The sequence below is a fragment of the Hyla sarda genome, unplaced genomic scaffold (genome assembly GCF_029499605.1).
Source record: "Hyla sarda isolate aHylSar1 unplaced genomic scaffold, aHylSar1.hap1 scaffold_115, whole genome shotgun sequence".
Classification (NCBI taxonomy): Eukaryota; Metazoa; Chordata; class Amphibia; order Anura; family Hylidae; genus Hyla; species Hyla sarda.
The window spans coordinates 476,153-500,000 of NW_026607771.1; the positions used below are offsets into that span (position 1 = coordinate 476,153).

Below are 23,848 nucleotides of genomic sequence, written 5' to 3' on the forward strand. Positions count from 1 at the left end.
TCTGGCCGTGAACATATAGAAAAGAGGGCAACATGACAGGAGTGGAGGAAAGCCTTTTATTGAAATGCTCAGGATCCTTCTGGATTACAACACTCCTAAGAAGACTTTAGCATGACGTCCTCCTCCGGGTCTTCTTCATATATTATATAACAAACTGAAAAGAGAAAAAACAAAACAACATGCAGTGACCCAGAACAGGGTCAATATGTACACAATATCTAATTCCTGGATACCATCTCCAGGATCAACCTTCATGTCTCTTGGGGGAAAGACCTCAGTCGAAGATTCTTACCAGATGCACCAAAATCAAAGGGTTGCAGAACCAAACTAAATTAAGAGTGCAAACAGTGGAAAAGACATTTACATCTATGCAACGAGTGAGCCGGCCCACACAGCAGATGCCCTCGATGAGTAGAGTTCACACACATGTAAGAAATGGAATGTTAAAACAATAATATAAGTAAAACCAAGATGCTGATGACAATCCAAGGTGAAGATCAGGATTTCTGGGTGTGGGTGCACCTGTGTTTGGTAAGTGTGCTCAATTAAACTCCACCATATATGCTGAGCATCAGAACAGAAACAATCATATTAAGGGGTCCCAGATCTGTGAACAATACCTGACCCCCTAAAAGTCCACCGTAACCTCCACTTGTATAAATGACTATACGGAGCATTTTGAGCCCAACTATGCGTATTCAGGATACAGGATGAATAGAATCCTTGCTCAACAAATACAAGTACACACAGCTCTTTACTACAACCATCATAGATAACAATAAACACAAACATTCACTAGTGGTGTCCATACAATCTCGACCTAGGTCTGTCTCCGTTTTCCAGGTCTGATTCACCTTGAGAAAATCTGTGGGATGGTGATCACAAGTAGTGGATCACTTTCCGTGAGGTGCTAGTCAGAATCACACGTGACATACACAGATAGATCTTCCATGGAATTTTCAGGATTGGCCACTGTGGTCACTTGTGCTATTGTGGATTTCTCCTGGATAATTAATCTGTTTTCAGATGCCAAATTCCATGGCTGCTGGTTGCTGCTTCCATATACTTTACTTGATGCATAACTGGACTGCATGAAGTTCCACCCAGATAAAGAATTCAATGAGACATCAGGAACTTCACACGCCATGTCAGAATCATCGAGGTCTTCTCCTGAATCATCTGGTATGATTGGTGCTTGCACAGGAGGTTCCCTTTCTAGTTTCACTTTGTCTGGTGGACATTCTTCCTTTGTTTGATGGGGAATTCCGACAACATTCATAAGCTGAGGTGCAACTTCTGAGTCTTGGTCTTCAGATGTAGTTAGGTCTTCAGGATCTTCTTCAGTTGCAATGAGCTTGTAATACGAGTCAAGTTCTTGCTGCATGGTGCTGGGGTTGACAGGGCTTGGTTTAGCCCATGAGCCGGGAGAAGATTTGTTCTGCACCGGCGAAAGTAGATTGGTCTTTTGAGATTCTACAGATGTGATTTTGATGTCTTTACAACCTGTATCTTGTATGTGACCAAACAGAGAACTTGGCAAGGACAATGGAGCTTTCTTAAATTTTTGATTAAGTCTGGTAGTAGCATTGAAAGTGGATCGTGGCTTCATCATTGGTACCAAAGGGGTCGAGGCTGGTTTGTTTGGTTTAACACTGCTGACATGGCTAACTGCTATTGACATGGATTTGGTTTCTGGCACTTTCTGGATATTTGTGTCCTTGGGTTTTGTTTCTTGTACAGGTAAATACTCAAACCGACCGGTCACAGGATTAATGGAAAATGCAGAGGCCTTAACCTCTTTTGGAGTCTCCTTTTCTAACTGTGAGGAAGCCTTTGCTTGTGGTGGTGCCTGGACTCCACTTTCTTCTTTTATTGTAATGAGTTCAGCTTTACCAGTCTGTTGGTTGCTGGTGCTGTCTGCTTTTGCATTGTTAAATGAACTGTTGATAGAGCTGCTAATGGAAAATTTAACAGGTGCTGTGCTGCTAACTGGAGATGAAGCAGGATTTTGAACAGGTGACTTTGCGTTCTGTGTCTGTTGCACATTAGATCCTGAGCTTTGCACTTGTATGTCAGGACCTGAAGTGCTGGTGGAAACAGAACCAGATTTCTGGGAAAATGGAAGCTGAGGATTCTTTGAACCTGGACTCTCCTTTTCACTCTTGACCTCCTTGTTGTCATTTTCTATGATCTCCTTTTTACTAACGAGAACATTGAATAAGTAGTCTTGTTTTTTAATTATATGCACAACTTTTGGGCTCTTTACCGTTGTCTCCTCCTGATCCTTATTGGCAGGTTTATCTGTGGATTCTGGGTGAGTACTGTCTTTAAGTAGGACTCCTCCTCCTAAAGCTTTAGAGACCATGTCCTCCTGATTGACACTTGTGGGTTTGTTCTTAACTACAGGGAGAGATTTCGATGTTGAATTTGAAGACTTTATAGACAGGAATGTGTTGAGTGGAGCAGGTTTGCTCATTGTTACCGCAGGGGTTGCTGCACGAACATTTACTACACTAGGCAGGTTTGGTCTGACTTTAGTTTGTGAGGTGGAAGTGGTGGGAGATGATGAAGCAGCAGAGGTTGCAGGAGCAGCAGAGGTAACTGTAGTGGGGGTTACCGAATGAGAAGGGGACAAGGCATTTCCTGGTAGGGTGCTGGATTTCCCTAGAAGTTTTATTGCAAAACCCTTTGGCTTCAAACTTAGAGTTTTGGGCTCCTCTTCCTTCCGTATATTTAACACTGAAGCGCCGACAGCTGCCGGATTTTTGTTTTCTGACGTTTTCCAGAAAAACTTTAACGATGGATTCTTTGGAGGCTCCTTTTCTGGTGTTTTACTGCGTTTCTGATTCTTTGAAGGCTCCTTTTCTGGGGTCTTACTGCGTTTCTGATTCTTCGAAGAATCCTTTTCTGGGGTCTTATTGCGTTTCTGATTCTTCATAGGCTCCTTTTCTGGTGTCTTATTGCATTTCTGATTACTCTTAGGCTCCTTTTCTGGTGTCTTACTGCATTTTTGATTCTTTGAAGACTCATTTTCTGGTGTCTTATTGAGTCTCTGATTCTTCTGAGATTCCTTTTCTGGCATCTTATTGCGTTTCTGGTTGGAGGAGGGTGGGGAGGCAGATGCGTGATGCTTAGATTTGGACTTTCTTTCTTCTTCGTGCTCTTCTTTCTTTGCCTTCTTAGATCTGCTATGCTCGTGGGCTTCATGTTTCTGGTCTGCCAGTTTGCGTTTCTGCTCTGCTAGTATACGAGACGCCTCCTGAGCTGCCATCAAGCTTGCCTTCTTCTTCTCGCGACGCTGCTTTTCATAGTCTATGTTCACATCGGTGTGTTTCTGTGGAGAAACAACAATTGGTACATAACTAGAGGTTTTAATTATAATCTAAGTAAACTTTTCTATACTCTCTACCTCTGGATCGGCTGCAGTTGTTCACCAGAGGATCATATAGGACTTGCTAAAGTTCTTACAGAAGACTTACCAGGTATTGACACTGGTTTAAGGTTAGACACGAATGAAACAAACCTTGTACTTATCATTGTGGGCATAAGCTCTTAAATGTTCTTCGGCAGAGATGTGATCCGGAAACAGCTCCTTACATAGATTGCAGTAGTAGCCGCTTACTGGGACCATGAACTCTGAACCTGTGACATGTGACAATGTAGTGATGTGAGAAAATGTACATGCCCCATATGCCCCAAAGCCACTGAAAGGAGGAAATTCTCACCTTTGAGAGGAATATTCACTTTCTGCTTCTTTGGTTCCATCCCTTGAATGGTTTTTTTTACCCATGGCGTCTGCTCCTCCTTTACACACTGTATAAAAAATAAGCAAGAAATTTGTGTAACCTGTTCCACAGCGACAGTACAAGGTCTGCAGACTGTTTACTGCTTAACAAATTGTACTCATCGTACACCACTAATGCCCCGCTTCTTACCTGGTTGTGCTTCTTATCGTGCAAGTGAAGCAGGAATTCAGACAGCGTCAAGCAGATAGCATTACAGTCCTCACACCAATGTGAGCCAGAATCATAAAATTCAAAGATTTCAGACAAACGAAAAGGCGGAGGTTCCTCAGACCTGGAGGATTTCTTAGAGGAAGGCGAACAGGGTCGGGGGCTTTTTGACCGTGATTTGTCCCTTGACTTTTTAACATCATCAGACTTCGATAAGTAAGGTGAGCGGGGCTCTGGAGAGTTCTTATGGTTGGGGCTTTGCCTGGGTGGTGTAGCTTTAACCTTCACGTCTTCTGACTTTGTGACGCTGGATAGTTTGGAAGTGCCCATTGACTTTGTGTCATCTCCAGATTTAGAGATACTCTTGGCTTTAACATCAGCCTTAAAAGTTTGGTCGTTGTTGGCCTTCAAGTCATTAGCAGACTTTGAGGAGTCACTATTGGTTCTCAAATCAGTGTCAGAGTTCTGGATAAGAAACAAATAGGTCTGAGAGGAGAAAAGTTCAGGTAATATGAAAAACAGCAGCAGTAGAGTCTCCACCCAACAATAAGAGCTTTGTGCGTGTTTAATACAATGATATACATGTACTTGGGTGCAGCCTCTGAGCACCAGAGCAGACCATGTGCTCACCCTGCTTGGCGAACCTGGGCTCCTTTCTTTCTTAGGTTCGCTCTTCTCGGCCAGGTCACTGGGGCTGACACCAAGGATCTCCGCCACTTTGATGAGCTGGTGTTGCTTGTGTCTCCAGGTGTCGATCTCCTCGCACAGCGAGGTCATCTGCTTAAGGGCACTCTCCAACACGTTATTCAGCTCCTCCAGCAGAGGATCCTTGTGTCCATCCTTCTCTCTACGCTTTTTCCGCAGGAGTATACCTAAGACAGTGGTGGACACAAGGGGTTATGTCCAGTCATGAAATGGAGCTAAGAATGTATGTGGACTCCATCACCGCCCCAATACCCTCGATTACTCACCCTGCTGGATGCGTAACTGATCTACCTTCGCGCTGAGGGTCTTCAAGTTCTCCTTCTTTACCTTGTGCTCCTTCCTAACAGAGTCCAGCTCCTCCAAGACCTTCAATAAATGAAACGCTCTTTTCTTAGTTTTCTGCATTATAGCCGACAACCGTGCGGCTACTCCCTGAATACACCTTAACTTACCTGGGATTGCAGTGACGCACCACCCAGGCCTCTGCCTTTAACTTAACAATTTGCAGTACAGCTACAATACAAGCTTCAACCTGATACAACATAAACCTTAATCATAAGCACTGCTATGTCAGTGACTACAAGAGACATGTGGGGTTTCCTGATTCAGCACCACTATGGGATGTTACACTGTAGCTCTGCACATTCCACAGAATTGGAGCTATAACCGCCAAACCCTAAGAGCTGTGGGGATGAAGTGCAGAATGAGGGCGATACAGGAGTGAAGCCCTCAGGTAACAGACTTACTTTGAGTTTCTCAGATTCTTTGTTTTTGCGCTCGGCTTCCTGTTTCGCCAGCAACGCTGCCAATGGAGTGGTGGGTTTGGCATCAGGTTTGACAGCAGCTTTAGCTTCTGTAAGATCTTCAGTGGTTTCAATAACGCGCAAGTTGCTGCGGGGGTTGTACTGTGGAGTGGGTGTACTGACAGGAACACTCATATGAGGGGCCGGTGGGGTCATGATCTGAGGAGGGGGTTGCTGGGGAGGCATCTGTGAATACATGGTCCAGTTGGAGGTAGGATATGACACATAGGGTGTATAAGGATTGTAGTTTGGAGGTGGCATGTTATATCTGGGGACCATTGGGGTATGTGGGTACGGGGTGTAGACAGGGATTTGAGAGGGACTTATTGGAGGCGGTGTGGGATCGGGCACAGGGCTGACGATGGGTGGCTGGACAGTGGGTGGCTGGACGACAGGCGGCGGGACGGTGGGTGGTTGGACGACAGGCAGCGGGACGGTGGGTGGTTGGACAGGCGACGGGGCGGTGGGTGGTTGGACAACAGGCGACGGGGCGGTGGGTGGTTGGACAGGGATCTCTACTTTTGGTGTCTCCTTAGGTAAAGGTTTCCGTAATATAAGTTGGGGTTTCTCTTTCGGAACGGGGGCTGGGTTCTGCTGCATCACTGGCGGTGTGGTCTCTTTTAAAGCTGGTTTTAATGGCGGCTTGGTATTCGCTGCTGCTTCTAGTTTCCCAGTCTTTTCAGTCTTGACTTGTGGATCGGAGACTTCAGCCTTGGGGTTGGCAGAGGACGTGCTCTGTGGCTTCTCAGATGCAGGCTGCGACATCTTGGGCACTAATTTCTTTCCATGAAGCCGCTCTTGTGTTCTGACAGCAAGCTCCCCAATTTCTGCAACACCAATATCCAGGCCAATGGTCTTGAGCAGGTCATGGATCTTCTCAAACTCCTGCTTGTTTGGTGAGCCCTTGGCTGGCAAAGCGGGTACTGTATTGACAGAAGAAGCTTTCTGATGCTCCGGCTTCTTATCGTCCTCGTCCCCATAAAGGAACCGTTCCTCATCCTCAATCTCAGTGGAGCGTTTCTGCTTTGGATCCAGAGTTTTACTCAGGAGTGAAGACTGGTCTGGCCCCTTCTGTGAGTCTTCCTTATGCTCCGGGAAGACGTTCATACCGCTGAACGGCACAGCCTGAGAATTGGGGACACTTTTGTTAAACAGCATGTTCCCTAAAGTAGAGGAGTACGGGGACACAGTGGGGCCACCTGTCTGCTCACACAAAGGGTTCTGACCCGTGACGCTTCCTTCCATACCAATCTTCGCACTGCTGCTAAGCGTCCAGCTTGTTGTTGCTACTATGGGCTGGGAGCTGCCATGTGGATGAGGAGATTCAGTTGTCTGTGCCGCTGCTGAAGCAGAAAAGCTAGAGGCGCTGGAATCGAGGAGACCCATCTTAACCGCCATAGGAAGCGAACTCAGATGTTGGCTGTCTGTGGTCAGGCTATTCTGTTCCACACTTTTTCCTGCCCCTGCAGAGCTAACACTTCTCTCATCTTTGTTACTTGACAAGTTGTCAACCTAGAGTACAAAAGGAAAATGAGAGGGTAAGGGCCACAGAAGAGAGCCACGAGGACACAGAAAAGAGCCAAATGGCAGAGAGTGAAGGCCACAGTGCCACAAAGCGAGAGGCAAAGTCTAGAGCCAGATGGGAGCATACAAAGTCACAAGGAAAGGTACAAGGGCCACATATAAAGTCGCATGACACTGTACAACCATCAGTAAGTTAAGTGATTGCACTAGTTCCTCTGGGATTGTAAACCCAAAGCTCCCACCAACTGGCAGGAAATGGAAGTCATGGCACTCACCTGAGGAGACTGGTCTCGGCTAGCTGGCTCCACGTCCATGCGTTTCTTCAGTATAGACTTCTTGGGCATAAGCAGCGGCTTAGAGTGGGAGTCACTGGAGCTCTGGTATACATGTGATGATGAGGAATCATACGGCTTTGTACCACTGGACCTAGAACAACAAACACACCACATCTGCTGGGCGCCTGCTCCACAAGGTGCAGGTCAACACTATCTACTGCTCCCTGTTATCAGCCACTTCACACCAGAGAGACAATGACTGTATGATAGGTGACAACCTCTATGGCGTGACGCCGGGAGTCTCTGTGCTCAGTGTCCACCATCGCAGTGACTTCAGGGAACATTTTCCCCTTTATTCTTCAGTTATTTACTCTGCAGGGTCTGGAACCTCCAACAGCATGAAAAAAACTCAAGAAGCTGCTAGTGGCTCACACATAACCAGGGATATAACTAAAAGACCATATCAGGCCCAAAGAGTACAGATCCACCACCAAGAGCAGCCAAAAGAGTAAAAGCAGCAACAAAAAATGCTGAACAGAGCCTCACTGTAATGCAGTCACAGAAGAACACCCTGGTGGACGTATCCCAGAATGCACTGCAGACCAAAGAGTTCACATGAAGTGCTCATACCTGTCACGATCACGTGAGCTGGAACGGGGGCGGTGGTCACTGACTGTACTGGAACGATAGCTCGGGGAGAGGCGATGCTGTAAAACAAGGGAAAGGTAATAAGTTAGGTAAACCCTCCACTATTAAACCTACCCAGACAACAGCCTCACCCCGTGTATATGACACCTCTATATTACATCCTCACCCCGTGTATATGACACCTCCAAACTACATCCTCACCCCGTGTATATGACCCCTCCAGACTACATCCTCACCCCGTGTATATGACACCTCCAAACTACATCCTCACCCCGTGTATATGACCCCTCCAGACTACATCCTCACCCCGTGTATATGACACCTCCAAACTACATCCTCACCCCGTGTATATGACCCCTCCAGACTACATCCTCACCCCGTGTATATGACACCTCCAAACTACATCCTCACCCCGTGTATATGACACCTCCAAACTACATCCTCACCCCGTGTATATGACACCTCTATACTACATCCTCACCCCGTGTATATGACACCTCCAGACTACATCCTCACCCCGTGTATATGACACCTCCAGACTACATCCTCACCCCGTGTATATGACACCTCTATACTACATCCTCACCCCGTGTATATGACCCCTCCAGACTACATCCTCACCCCGTGTATATGACACCTCTATATTACATCCTCACCCTGTGTATATGACACCTCCAGACAACAGCCTCACCCAGTGTATATGACACCTCCAGACTACATCCTCACCCCGTGTATATGACCCCTCCAGACTACATCCTCACCCCGTGTATATGACACCTCCAGACTACATCCTCACCCCGTGTATATGACACCTCTATACTACATCCTCACCCCGTGTATATGACACCTCTATATTACATCCTCACCCTGTGTATATGACACCTCCAGACTACATCCTCACCCCGTGTATATGACCCCTCCAGACTACATCCTCACCCCGTGTATATGACACCTCTATACTACATCCTCACCCCGTGTATATGACACCTCCAGACTACATCCTCACCCGTGTATATGACACCTCTATACTACATCCTCACCCCGTGTATATGACACCTCCAGACTACATCCTCACCCCGTGTATATGACCCCTCCAGACTACATCCTCACCCCGTGTATATGACACCTCCAGACTACATCCTCACCCCGTGTATATGACACCTCTATACTACATCCTCACCCCGTGTATATGACACCTCTATATTACATCCTCACCCTGTGTATATGACACCTCCAGACTACATCCTCACCCCGTGTATATGACCCCTCCAGACTACATCCTCACCCCGTGTATATGACACCTCTATACTACATCCTCACCCCGTGTATATGACACCTCTATATTACATCCTCACCCTGTGTATATGACACCTCTATATTACATCCTCACCCCGTGTATATGACACCTCTATATTACATCCTCACCCTGTGTATATGACACCTCCAGACAACAGCCTCACCCCGTGTATATGACACCTCCAAACTACATCCTCCCCCCGTGTATATAACACCTCTATACTACATCCTCCCCCCGTGTATATGACACCTCCAAACTACATCCTCAACCCGTGTATATGACACCTCTATACTACATCCTCACCCCGTGTATATGACACCTCTATATTACATCCTCATCCCGTGTATATGACACCTCTATACTACATCCTCACCCCGTGTATATGACACCTCCAGATTACATCCTCACCCCGTGTATATGACACCTCTATATTACATCCTCACCCCGTGTATATGACACCTCCAGACTACATCCTCCCCCCGTGTATATGACACCTCCAGACTACATCCTCCCCCCGTGTATATGACACCTCTATATTACATCCTCATCCCGTGTATATGACACCTCCAAACTACATCCTCACCCCGTGTATATGACCCCTCCAGACTACATCCTCCCCCCGTGTATATGACACCTCTATATTACATCCTCATCCCGTGTATATGACACCTCCAAACTACATCCTCACCCCGTGTATAAGACACCTCCAGACTACATCCTCACCCCGTGTATATGACCCCTCCAGACTACATCCTCACCCCGTGTATAAGACACCTCTATACTACATCCTCACCCAGTGTATATGACACCTCTATATTACATCCTCATCCCGTGTATATGACACCTCTATACTACATCCTCACCCCGTGTATATGACACCTCTATATTACATCCTCACCCCGTGTATATGACACCTCTATACTACATCCTCACCCAGTGTATATGACACCTCTATATTACATCCTCATCCCGTGTATATGACACCTCCAGACTACATCCTCACCCCGTGTATATGACACCTCTATACTACATCCTCACCCAGTGTATATGACACCTCTATATTACATCCTCATCCCGTGTATATGACACCTCCAGACTACATCCTCACCCCGTGTATATGACCCCTCCAGACTACATCCTCACCCCGTGTATATGACACCTCTATATTACATCCTCATCCCGTGTATATGACACCTCTATATTACATCCTCATCCCGTGTATATGACACCTCCAGACTACATCCTCACCCCGTGTATATGACACCTCCAGACTACATCCTCACCCAGTGTATATGACACCTCTATATTACACCCTCACCCCGTGTATATGACACCTCCAGACTACATCCTCACCCCGTGTACATGACACCTCTATATTACATCCTCACCCCGTGTATATGACACCTCCAGACTACATCCTCACCCCGTGTATATGACACCTCTATATTACATCCTCACCCAGTGTATATGACACCTCCAGACTACATCCTCACCCCGTGTATATGACCCCTCCAGACTACATCCTCACCCCGTGTATATGACACCTCCAGACTACATCCTCACCCCGTGTATATAACACCTCTATATTACATCCTCATCCCGTGTATATGACACCTCCAAACTACATCCTCACCCCGTGTATATGACACCTCCAGACTACATCCTCACCCCGTGTATATGACACCTCCAGACTACATCCTCACCCCGTGTATATGACACCTCTATACTACATCCTCACCCCGTGTATATGACCCCTCCAGACTACATCCTCACCCCGTGTATATGACACCTCTATATTACATCCTCACCCTGTGTATATGACACCTCCAGACAACAGCCTCACCCAGTGTATATGACACCTCCAGACTACATCCTCACCCCGTGTATATGACCCCTCCAGACTACATCCTCACCCCGTGTATATGACACCTCCAGACTACATCCTCACCCCGTGTATATGACACCTCTATACTACATCCTCACCCCGTGTATATGACACCTCTATATTACATCCTCACCCTGTGTATATGACACCTCTATACTACATCCTCACCCCGTGTATATGACACCTCCAGACTACATCCTCACCCGTGTATATGACACCTCTATACTACATCCTCACCCCGTGTATATGACACCTCCAGACTACATCCTCACCCCGTGTATATGACCCCTCCAGACTACATCCTCACCCCGTGTATATGACACCTCCAGACTACATCCTCACCCCGTGTATATGACACCTCTATACTACATCCTCACCCCGTGTATATGACACCTCTATATTACATCCTCACCCTGTGTATATGACACCTCCAGACTACATCCTCACCCCGTGTATATGACCCCTCCAGACTACATCCTCACCCCGTGTATATGACACCTCTATACTACATCCTCACCCCGTGTATATGACCCCTCCAGACTACATCCTCACCCCGTGTATATGACACCTCTATATTACATCCTCACCCAGTGTATATGACACCTCCAGACTACATCCTCACCCCGTGTATATGACACCTCCAGACTACATCCTCACCCGTGTATATGACACCTCTATACTACATCCTCACCCCGTGTATATGACCCCTCCAGACTACATCCTCACCCCGTGTATATGACACCTCCAGACTACATCCTCACCCCGTGTATATGACACCTCCAGACTACATCCTCACCCCGTGTATATGACACCTCCAGACTACATCCTCACCCCGTGTACATGACACCTCTATATTACATCCTCACCCCGTGTATATGACCCCTCCAGACTACATCCTCACCCCGTGTATATGACACCTCCAGACTACATCCTCACCCCGTGTATATGACCCCTCCAGACTACATCCTCACCCCGTGTATATGACACCTCTATATTACATCCTCACCCTGTGTATATGACACCTCTATATTACATCCTCACCCCGTGTATATGACACCTCTATATTACATCCTCACCCTGTGTATATGACACCTCCAGACAACAGCCTCACCCCGTGTATATGACACCTCCAAACTACATCCTCCCCCCGTGTATATAACACCTCTATACTACATCCTCCCCCCGTGTATATGACACCTCCAAACTACATCCTCACCCCGTGTATATGACACCTCTATACTACATCCTCACCCCGTGTATATGACACCTCTATATTACATCCTCATCCCGTGTATATGACACCTCTATACTACATCCTCACCCCGTGTATATGACACCTCCAGACTACATCCTCCCCCCGTGTATATGACACCTCCAGACTACATCCTCCCCCCGTGTATATGACACCTCTATATTACATCCTCATCCCGTGTATATGACACCTCCAAACTACATCCTCACCCCGTGTATATGACCCCTCCAGACTACATCCTCCCCCCGTGTATATGACACCTCTATATTACATCCTCATCCCGTGTATATGACACCTCCAAACTACATCCTCACCCCGTGTATAAGACACCTCCAGACTACATCCTCACCCCGTGTATATGACCCCTCCAGACTACATCCTCACCCCGTGTATAAGACACCTCTATACTACATCCTCACCCAGTGTATATGACACCTCTATATTACATCCTCATCCCGTGTATATGACACCTCTATACTACATCCTCACCCCGTGTATATGACACCTCTATATTACATCCTCACCCCGTGTATATGACACCTCTATACTACATCCTCACCCAGTGTATATGACACCTCTATATTACATCCTCATCCCGTGTATATGACACCTCCAGACTACATCCTCACCCCGTGTATATGACACCTCTATACTACATCCTCACCCAGTGTATATGACACCTCTATATTACATCCTCATCCCGTGTATATGACACCTCCAGACTACATCCTCACCCCGTGTATATGACCCCTCCAGACTACATCCTCACCCCGTGTATATGACACCTCTATATTACATCCTCATCCCGTGTATATGACACCTCTATATTACATCCTCATCCCGTGTATATGACACCTCCAGACTACATCCTCACCCCGTGTATATGACACCTCCAGACTACATCCTCACCCAGTGTATATGACACCTCTATATTACACCCTCACCCCGTGTATATGACACCTCCAGACTACATCCTCACCCCGTGTACATGACACCTCTATATTACATCCTCACCCCGTGTATATGACACCTCCAGACTACATCCTCACCCCGTGTATATGACACCTCTATATTACATCCTCACCCAGTGTATATGACACCTCCAGACTACATCCTCACCCCGTGTATATGACACCTCCAGACTACATCCTCACCCCGTGTATATGACACCTCCAGACTACATCCTCACCCCGTGTATATGACACCTCTATATTACATCCTCACCCCGTGTATATGACCCCTCCAGACTACATCCTCACCCCGTGTATATGACACCTCCAGACTACATCCTCACCCCGTGTATATAACACCTCTATATTACATCCTCATCCCGTGTATATGACACCTCCAAACTACATCCTCACCCCGTGTATATGACACCTCTATACTACATCCTCACCCAGTGTATATGACACCTCTATATTACAGCCTCACCCCGTGTATATGACACCTCTATACTACATCCTCACCCCGTGTATATGACACCTCTATACTACATCCTCACCCCGTGTATATGACACCTCCAGACTACATCCTCACCCCGTGTATAAGACACCTCTATACTACATCCTCACCCAGTGTATATGACACCTCCAGACTACATCCTCCCCCCGTGTATATGACACCTCCAGACTACATCCTCCCCCCGTGTATATGACACCTCTATATTACATCCTCACCCAGTGTATGACACCTCTATATTACATCCTCACCCAGTGTATATGACACCTCTATATTACATCCTCACCCAGTGTATATGACACCTCCAGACTACATCCTCCCCCCGTGTATATGACACCTCTATATTACATCCTCACCCAGTGTATATGACACCTCTATATTACATCCTCACCCAGTGTATATGACACCTCTATATTACATCCTCACCCAGTGTATATGACACCTCTATATTACATCCTCACCCAGTGTATATGACACCTCCAGACTACATCCTCACCCAGTGTATATGACACCTCCAAACTACATCCTCACCCCGTGTATATGACACCTCCAGACTACATCCTCACCCCGTGTATATGACACCTCTATATTACATCCTCACCCAGTGTATATGACACCTCCAAACTACATCCTCACCCCGTGTATAAGACACCTCCAGACTACATCCTCACCCCGTGTATATGACCCCTCCAGACTACATCCTCACCCCGTGTATAAGACACCTCTATACTACATCCTCACCCAGTGTATATGACACCTCTATATTACATCCTCATCCCGTGTATATGACACCTCTATACTACATCCTCACCCCGTGTATATGACACCTCTATATTACATCCTCACCCCGTGTATATGACACCTCTATACTACATCCTCACCCAGTGTATATGACACCTCTATATTACATCCTCATCCCGTGTATATGACACCTCCAAACTACATCCTCACCCCGTGTATAAGACACCTCCAGACTACATCCTCACCCCGTGTATATGACCCCTCCAGACTACATCCTCACCCCGTGTATAAGACACCTCTATACTACATCCTCACCCCGTGTATATGACACCTCTATACTACATCCTCACCCAGTGTATATGACACCTCTATATTACATCCTCATCCCGTGTATATGACACCTCCAGACTACATCCTCACCCCGTGTATATGACACCTCTATACTACATCCTCACCCAGTGTATATGACACCTCTATATTACATCCTCATCCCGTGTATATGACACCTCCAGACTACATCCTCACCCAGTGTATATGACCCCTCCAGACTACATCCTCACCCCGTGTATATGACACCTCTATATTACATCCTCATCCCGTGTATATGACACCTCTATATTACATCCTCATCCCGTGTATATGACACCTCCAGACTACATCCTCACCCCGTGTATATGACACCTCCAGACTACATCCTCACCCAGTGTATATGACACCTCTATATTACACCCTCACCCCGTGTATATGACACCTCCAGACTACATCCTCACCCCGTGTACATGACACCTCTATATTACATCCTCACCCCGTGTATATGACACCTCCAGACTACATCCTCACCCCGTGTATATGACACCTCTATATTACATCCTCACCCAGTGTATATGACACCTCTATATTACATCCTCACCCAGTGTATATGACACCTCCAGACTACATCCTCACCCCGTGTATATGACCCCTCCAGACTACATCCTCACCCCGTGTATATGACACCTCCAGACTACATCCTCACCCCGTGTATATAACACCTCTATATTACATCCTCATCCCGTGTATATGACACCTCCAAACTACATCCTCACCCCGTGTATATGACACCTCTATACTACATCCTCACCCAGTGTATATGACACCTCTATATTACAGCCTCACCCCGTGTATATGACACCTCTATACTACATCCTCACCCCGTGTATATGACACCTCTATACTACATCCTCACCCCGTGTATATGACACCTCCAGACTACATCTTCCCCCCGTGTATATGACACCTCTATATTACATCCTCACCCAGTGTATATGACACCTCCAGACTACATCCTCCCCCCGTGTATATGACACCTCCAGACTACATCCTCACCCAGTGTATATGACACCTCTATATTACATCCTCACCCAGTGTATATGACACCTCCAGACTACATCCTCCCCCCGTGTATATGACACCTCTATATTACATCCTCACCCAGTGTATATGACACCTCTATATTACATCCTCACCCAGTGTATATGACACCTCTATATTACATCCTCACCCAGTGTATATGACACCTCTATATTACATCCTCACCCAGTGTATATGACACCTCTATATTACATCCTCACCCAGTGTATATGACACCTCCAGACTACATCCTCCCCCCGTGTATATGACACCTCCAGACTACATCCTCCCCCCGTGTATATGACACCTCCAGACTACATCCTCACCCCGTGTATATGACACCTCTATATTACATCCTCCCCCCGTGTATATGACACCTCTATACTACATCCTCACCCCGTGTATATGACACCTCTATATTACATCCTCATCCCGTGTATATGACACCTCTATACTACATCCTCACCCCGTGTATATGACACCTCTATATTACATCCTCACCCCGTGTATATGACACCTCTATACTACATCCTCACCCCGTGTATATGACACCTCTATACTACATCCTCCCCCCGTGTATATGACACCTCTATATTACATCCTCCCCCCGTGTATATGACACCTCTATATTACATCCTCCCCCCGTGTATATGACACCTCTATATTACATCCTCACCCCGTGTATATGACACCTCTATATTACATCCTCACCCCGTGTATATGACACCTCTATACTACATCCTCACCCAGTGTATATGACACCTCTATATTACATCCTCACCCAGTGTATATGACACCTCTATATTACATCCTCCCCCCGTGTATATAACACCTCTATATTACATCCTCACCCAGTGTATATGACACCTCTATATTACATCCTCACCCAGTGTATATGACACCTCTATATCACATCCTCACCCCGTATATATATGACACCTCTATATTACATCCTCACCCTGTATATATATATGACACCTCTATATTACATCCTCACCCCGTATATATATATATATATGAAACCTCTATATTACATCCTCACCCTGTATATATATATATGACACCTCTATATTACATCCTCACCCTGTATATATATATATGACACCTCTATATTACATCCTCACCCCGTATATATATGACACCTCTATATTACATCCTCACCCTGTATATATATATGACACCTCTATATTACATCCTCACCCCGTATATATATATATATATGAAACCTCTATATTACATCCTCACCCTGTATATATATATATATGACACCTCTATATTACATCCTCACCCTGTATATATATATATGACACCTCTATATTACATCCTCACCCTGTATATATATATGACACCTCTATATTACATCCTCACCCCGTATATATATATATATGACCCCTCTATATTACACCCTCACCCTGTATATATATATATATATATATATATATATATGACCCCTCTATATTACACCCTCACCCTGTATATATATATATATATATATATATATATATATGACACCTCTTTATTACATCCTCACCCCGTATATATATGACACCTCTATATTACATTCTCAACCCATATATATATATATGACACCTCTATATTACATCCTCACCCCGTATATATATGACACCTCTATATTACATCCTCACCCCGTATATATATGACACCTCTATATTACATCCTCACCCCGTATATATATATGACACCTCTATATTACATCCTCACCCTGTATATATATATATGACACCTCTATATTACATCCTCACCCTGTATATATATATATGACACCTCTATATTACATCCTCACCCTGTATATATATATATGACACCTCTATATTACATCCTCACCCTGTATATATATATATGACACCTCTATATTACATCCTCACCCCGTATATATATATGACACCTCTATATTACATCCTCACCCTGTATATATATATATATATATATATATGACACCTCTATATTACATCCTCACCCTGTATATATATATATATGACACCTCTATATTACATCCTCAACCCATATATATATATATGACACCTCTATATTACATCCTCACCTTGTATATATATATATATATATATATATATATATATATATATATATATATATGACACCTCTATATTACATCCTCACCCCGTATATATATATATATGACACCTCTATATTATATCCTCACCCCGTATATATATATGACACCTCTATATTACATCCTCACCCTGTATATATATATGACACCTCTATATTACATCCTCACCCTGTATATATATATGACACCTCTATATTACATCCTCACCCTGTATATATATATATGACACCTCTATATTACATCCTCACCCTGTATATATATATGACACCTCTATATTACATCCTCACCCTGTATATATATATATATGACACCTCTATATTACATCCTCACCCCGTATATATATATGACACCTCTATATTACATCCTCACCCCGTATATATATATATGACACCTCTATATTACATCCTCACCCCGTATATATATATATGACACCTCTATATTACATCCTCACCCTGTGTATGTATATATATATATATATATATATATATATGACACCTCTATATTACATCCTCAACCCATATATATATATGACACCTCTATATTACATCCTCACCCCGTATATATATGACACCTCTATATTACATCCTCACCCTGTATATATATATGACACCTCTATATTACATCCTCACCCCGTATATATATATGACACCTCTATATTACATCCTCACCCTGTATATATATATATATGACACCTCTATATTACATCCTCACCCCGTATATATATATATATGATACCTCTATATTACATCCTCACCCTGTATATATATATATATATGACACCTCTATATTACATCCTCACCCTGTATATATATATGACACCTCTATATTACATCCTCACCCTGTATATATATATGACACCTCTATATTACATCCTCACCCTGTATATATATATGACACCTCTATATTACATTCTCGCCCCGTGTATATATATATATATATATATATGACACCTCTATATTACATCCTCACCCTGTATATATATATATATGACACCTCTATATTACATCCTCACCCTGTATATATATATGACACCTCTATATTACATCCTCACCCCGTATATATATATGACACCTCTATATTACATCCTCACCTCGTATATATATATATGACACCTCTATATTACAACCTCACCTTGTATATATATATATATATATATATATATATATATATATGACACCTCTATATTACATCCTCACCCCGTATATATATATGACACCTCTATATTACAACCTCACCTTGTATATATATATATATATGACACCTCTATATTACATCCTCACCCCGTATATATATATATATATGATACCTCTATATTACATCCTCACCCTGTAAATATATATATATGACACCTCTATATTACATCCTCACCCCGTATATATATATATATATATATGATACCTCTATATTACATCCTCACCCTGTATATATATATATATATATATATATATATATATATGACACCTCTATATTACATCCTCACCCTGTATATATATATGACACCTCTATATTACATCCTCACCCTGTATATATATATGACACCTCTATATTACATCCTCACCCTGTATATATATATATGACACCTCTATATTACATCCTCAACCCATATATATATATGACACCTCTATATTACATCCTCACCCCGTATATATATATATGACACCTCTATATTACATCCTCACCCCGTGTATATATATATATATATGACACCTCTATATTACATCCTCACCCCGTATATATATATATATATATATATATATGACCCCTCTATATTACATCCTCAGCCCGTATATATATATATATATATATATATATGACACCTCTATATTACATCCTCACCCTGTATATATATATGACACCTCTATATTACATCCTCACCCCGTGTATATATATATATATATATATATATATATGACACCTCTATATTACATCCTCACCCCGTATATATATGACACCTCTATATTACATCCTCACCCCGTATATATATGACACCTCTATATTACATCCTCACCCTGTATATATATATGACCCCTCTATATTACATCCTCACCCTGTATATATATATATATGACGCCTCTATATTACATTCTCACCCTGTATATATATATATATATATATATATATATGACCCCTCTATATTACATCCTCACCCCGTATATATATATATATGACCCCTCTATATTACATCCTCACCCTGTATATATATATATATATATATATATGACACCTCTATATTACATCCTCACCCCGTATATATATATGACACCTCTATATTACATTCTCACCCTGTATATATATATGACACCTCTATATTACATCCTCACCCTGTATATATATATATATGACACCTCTATATTACATCCTCACCCCGTATATATATATGACACCTCTATATTACATCCTCACCCTGTATATATATATATGACACCTCTATATTACATTCTCACCCTGTATATATATATGACACCTCTATATTACATCCTCACCCCGTATATATATATGACACCTCTATATTACATCCTCACCCTGTATATATATATATGACACCTCTATATTACACCCTCACCCTGTATATATATATGACCCCTCTATATTACATCCTCACCCTGTATATATATATATATGACACCTCTATATTACATCCTCACCCTGTATATATATATATGACACCTCTATATTACATCCTCACCCCGTATATATATATATATGACCCCTCTATATTACATCCTCACCCTGTATATATATATATGACACCTCTATATTACATCCTCACCCCGTATATATATATATATGACACCTCTATATTACATCCTCACCCTGTATATATATATATGACACCTCTATATTACATCCTCACCCTGTATATATATATATATATGACACCTCTATATTACATCCTCACCCCGTATATATATGACCCCTCTATATTACATCCTCACCCTGTATATATATATATATATGACACCTCTATATTACATCCTCACCCCGTGTATATATATATGACACCTCTATATTACATCCTCACCCCGTATATATATGACACCTCTATATTACATCCTCACCCCGTATATATATATGACACCTCTATATTACATCCTCACCCCGTATATATATATATGACCCCTCTATATTACATCCTCACCCCGTATATATATATATGACACCTCTATATTACATCCCCACCCTGTATATATGACACCTCTATATTACATCCTCACCCTGTATATATATATATATGACACCTCTATATTACATCCTTACCCTGTATATATATGACACCTCTATATTACATCCTCACCCTGTATATATATATATGACACCTCTATATTACATCCTCACCCCGTATATATATATGACACCTCTATATTACATCCTCAACCCATATATATATATGACACCTCTATATTACATCCTCACCCCGTATATATATATATATATATATATGACACCTCTATATTACATCCTCACCCCGTATATATATATATATATATATATATATATATATATATATATATGACACCTCTATATTACATCCTCACCCTGTATATATATATGACACCTCTATATTACATCCTCACCCTGTATATATATATGACACCTCTATATTACATCCTCACCCTGTATATATATATGACACCTCTATATTACATCCTCACCCTGTATATATATATATGACACCTCTATATTACATCCTCACCCCGTATATATATATGACACCTCTATATTACATCCTCACCCTGTATATATATATATATATATATATATGACACCTCTATATTACATCCTCACCCTGTATATATATATGACACCTCTATATTACATCCTCACCCTGTATATATATATATATATATATGACACCTCTATATTACATCCTCACCCCGTATATATATGACACCTCTATATTACATCCTCACCCTGTATATATATATGACACCTCTATATTACATCCTCACCCCGTATATATATATGATACCTCTATATTACATCCTCACCCTGTATATATATATATATATGACACCTCTATATTACATCCTCACCCCGTATATATATGACACCTCTATATTACATCCTCACCCTGTATATATATATGACACCTCTATATTACATCCTCACCCTGTATATATATATATGACACCTCTATATTACATCCTCACCCTGTATATATATATGACACCTCTATATTACATCCTCACCCCGTATATATATATGACACCTCTATATTACATCCTCACCCTGTATATATATATGACACCTCTATATTACATCCTCACCCTGTATATATATATATGACACCTCTATATTACATCCTCACCCCGTATATATATATGACACCTCTATATTACATCCTCACCCCGTATATATATATGATACCTCTATATTACATCCTCACCCTGTATATATATATATATATATATATGACACCTCTATATTACATCCTCACCCCGTATATATATGACACCTCTATATTACACCCTCACCCCGTATATATATATATATATATATATATATATATATATATATATATATATATGACACCTCTATATTACATCCTCACCCTGTATATATATATATATGACACCTCTATATTACATCCTCACCCTGTATATATATATATATGACACCTCTATATTACATCCTCACCCCGTATATATATATATATGACACCTCTATATTACATCCTCACCCCGTATATATATATGACACCTCTATATTACATCCTCACCCCGTATATATATATGACACCTCTATATTACATCCTCACCCTGTATATATATATGACACCTCTATATTACATCCTCACCCCGTATATATATATGACACCTCTATATTACATCCTCACCCTGTATATATATATATGACACCTCTATATTACACCCTCACCCTGTATATATATATGACCCCTCTATATTACATCCTCACCCTGTATATATATATATATGACACCTCTATATTACATCCTCACCCTGTATATATATATATATATATATATATATGACCCCTCTATATTACATCCTCACCCCGTATATATATATATATGACACCTCTATATTACATCCTCACCCTGTATATATATATATATATATGACACCTCTATATTACATCCTCACCCCGTATATATATATGACACCTCTATATTACATCCTCACCCCGTATATATATATGACACCTCTATATTACATCTTCACCCCGTATATATATATGACACCTCTATATTACATCCTCACCCTGTATATATATATGACACCTCTATATTACATCCTCACCCTGTATATATATATATGACACCTCTATATTACATCCTCACCCCGTATATATATGACACATCTATATTACATCCTCACCCCGTATATATATATGACACCTCTATATTACATCCTCACCCCGTATATATATATATGACACCTCTATATTACATCCTCACCCTGTATATATATATATGACACCTCTATATTACATCCTCACCCTGTATATATATATATGACACCTCTATATTACATCCTCACCCCGTATATATATATGACACCTCTATATTACATCCTCACCCTGTATATATATATGATACCTCTATATTACATCCTCACCCTGTGTATATATATATATATATATATATATATATATATGACACCTCTATATTACATCCTCACCCTGTGTATATATATATATATATATATATATATATATATATATATATATGACACCTCTATATTACATCCTCACCCCGTATATATATATGATACCTCTATATTACATCCTCACCCTGTGTATATATATATATATATGACACCTCTATATTACATCCTCACCCCGTATATATATGACACCTCT

General features: G+C 42.1%; 1 protein-coding gene across 2 annotated transcripts in view; it reads right to left on the minus strand.

Moving 5' to 3' along the window:
* Nucleotides 1-48: 48 nt before the first annotated feature.
* The window catches only part of ZNF318 (zinc finger protein 318), a 27,361-nt gene continuing 3,561 nt past the window's right edge, over nt 49-23,848 (minus strand). For both annotated transcript variants that reach the window (XM_056551672.1, XM_056551673.1), the window contains exons 2-10: nt 7,891-7,967; nt 7,261-7,411; nt 5,405-6,973; nt 4,925-5,024; nt 4,584-4,825; nt 3,936-4,418; nt 3,726-3,813; nt 3,524-3,642; nt 49-3,334 (exon numbers count right to left, since the gene is read on the minus strand). In XM_056551672.1, the coding sequence (XP_056407647.1) occupies nt 911-3,334; nt 3,524-3,642; nt 3,726-3,813; nt 3,936-4,418; nt 4,584-4,825; nt 4,925-5,024; nt 5,405-6,973; nt 7,261-7,411; nt 7,891-7,967 (5,253 nt within the window). In that variant the 3' untranslated portion in view covers nt 49-910. The remainder of the gene's footprint in view (nt 3,335-3,523; nt 3,643-3,725; nt 3,814-3,935; nt 4,419-4,583; nt 4,826-4,924; nt 5,025-5,404; nt 6,974-7,260; nt 7,412-7,890; nt 7,968-23,848) is intronic.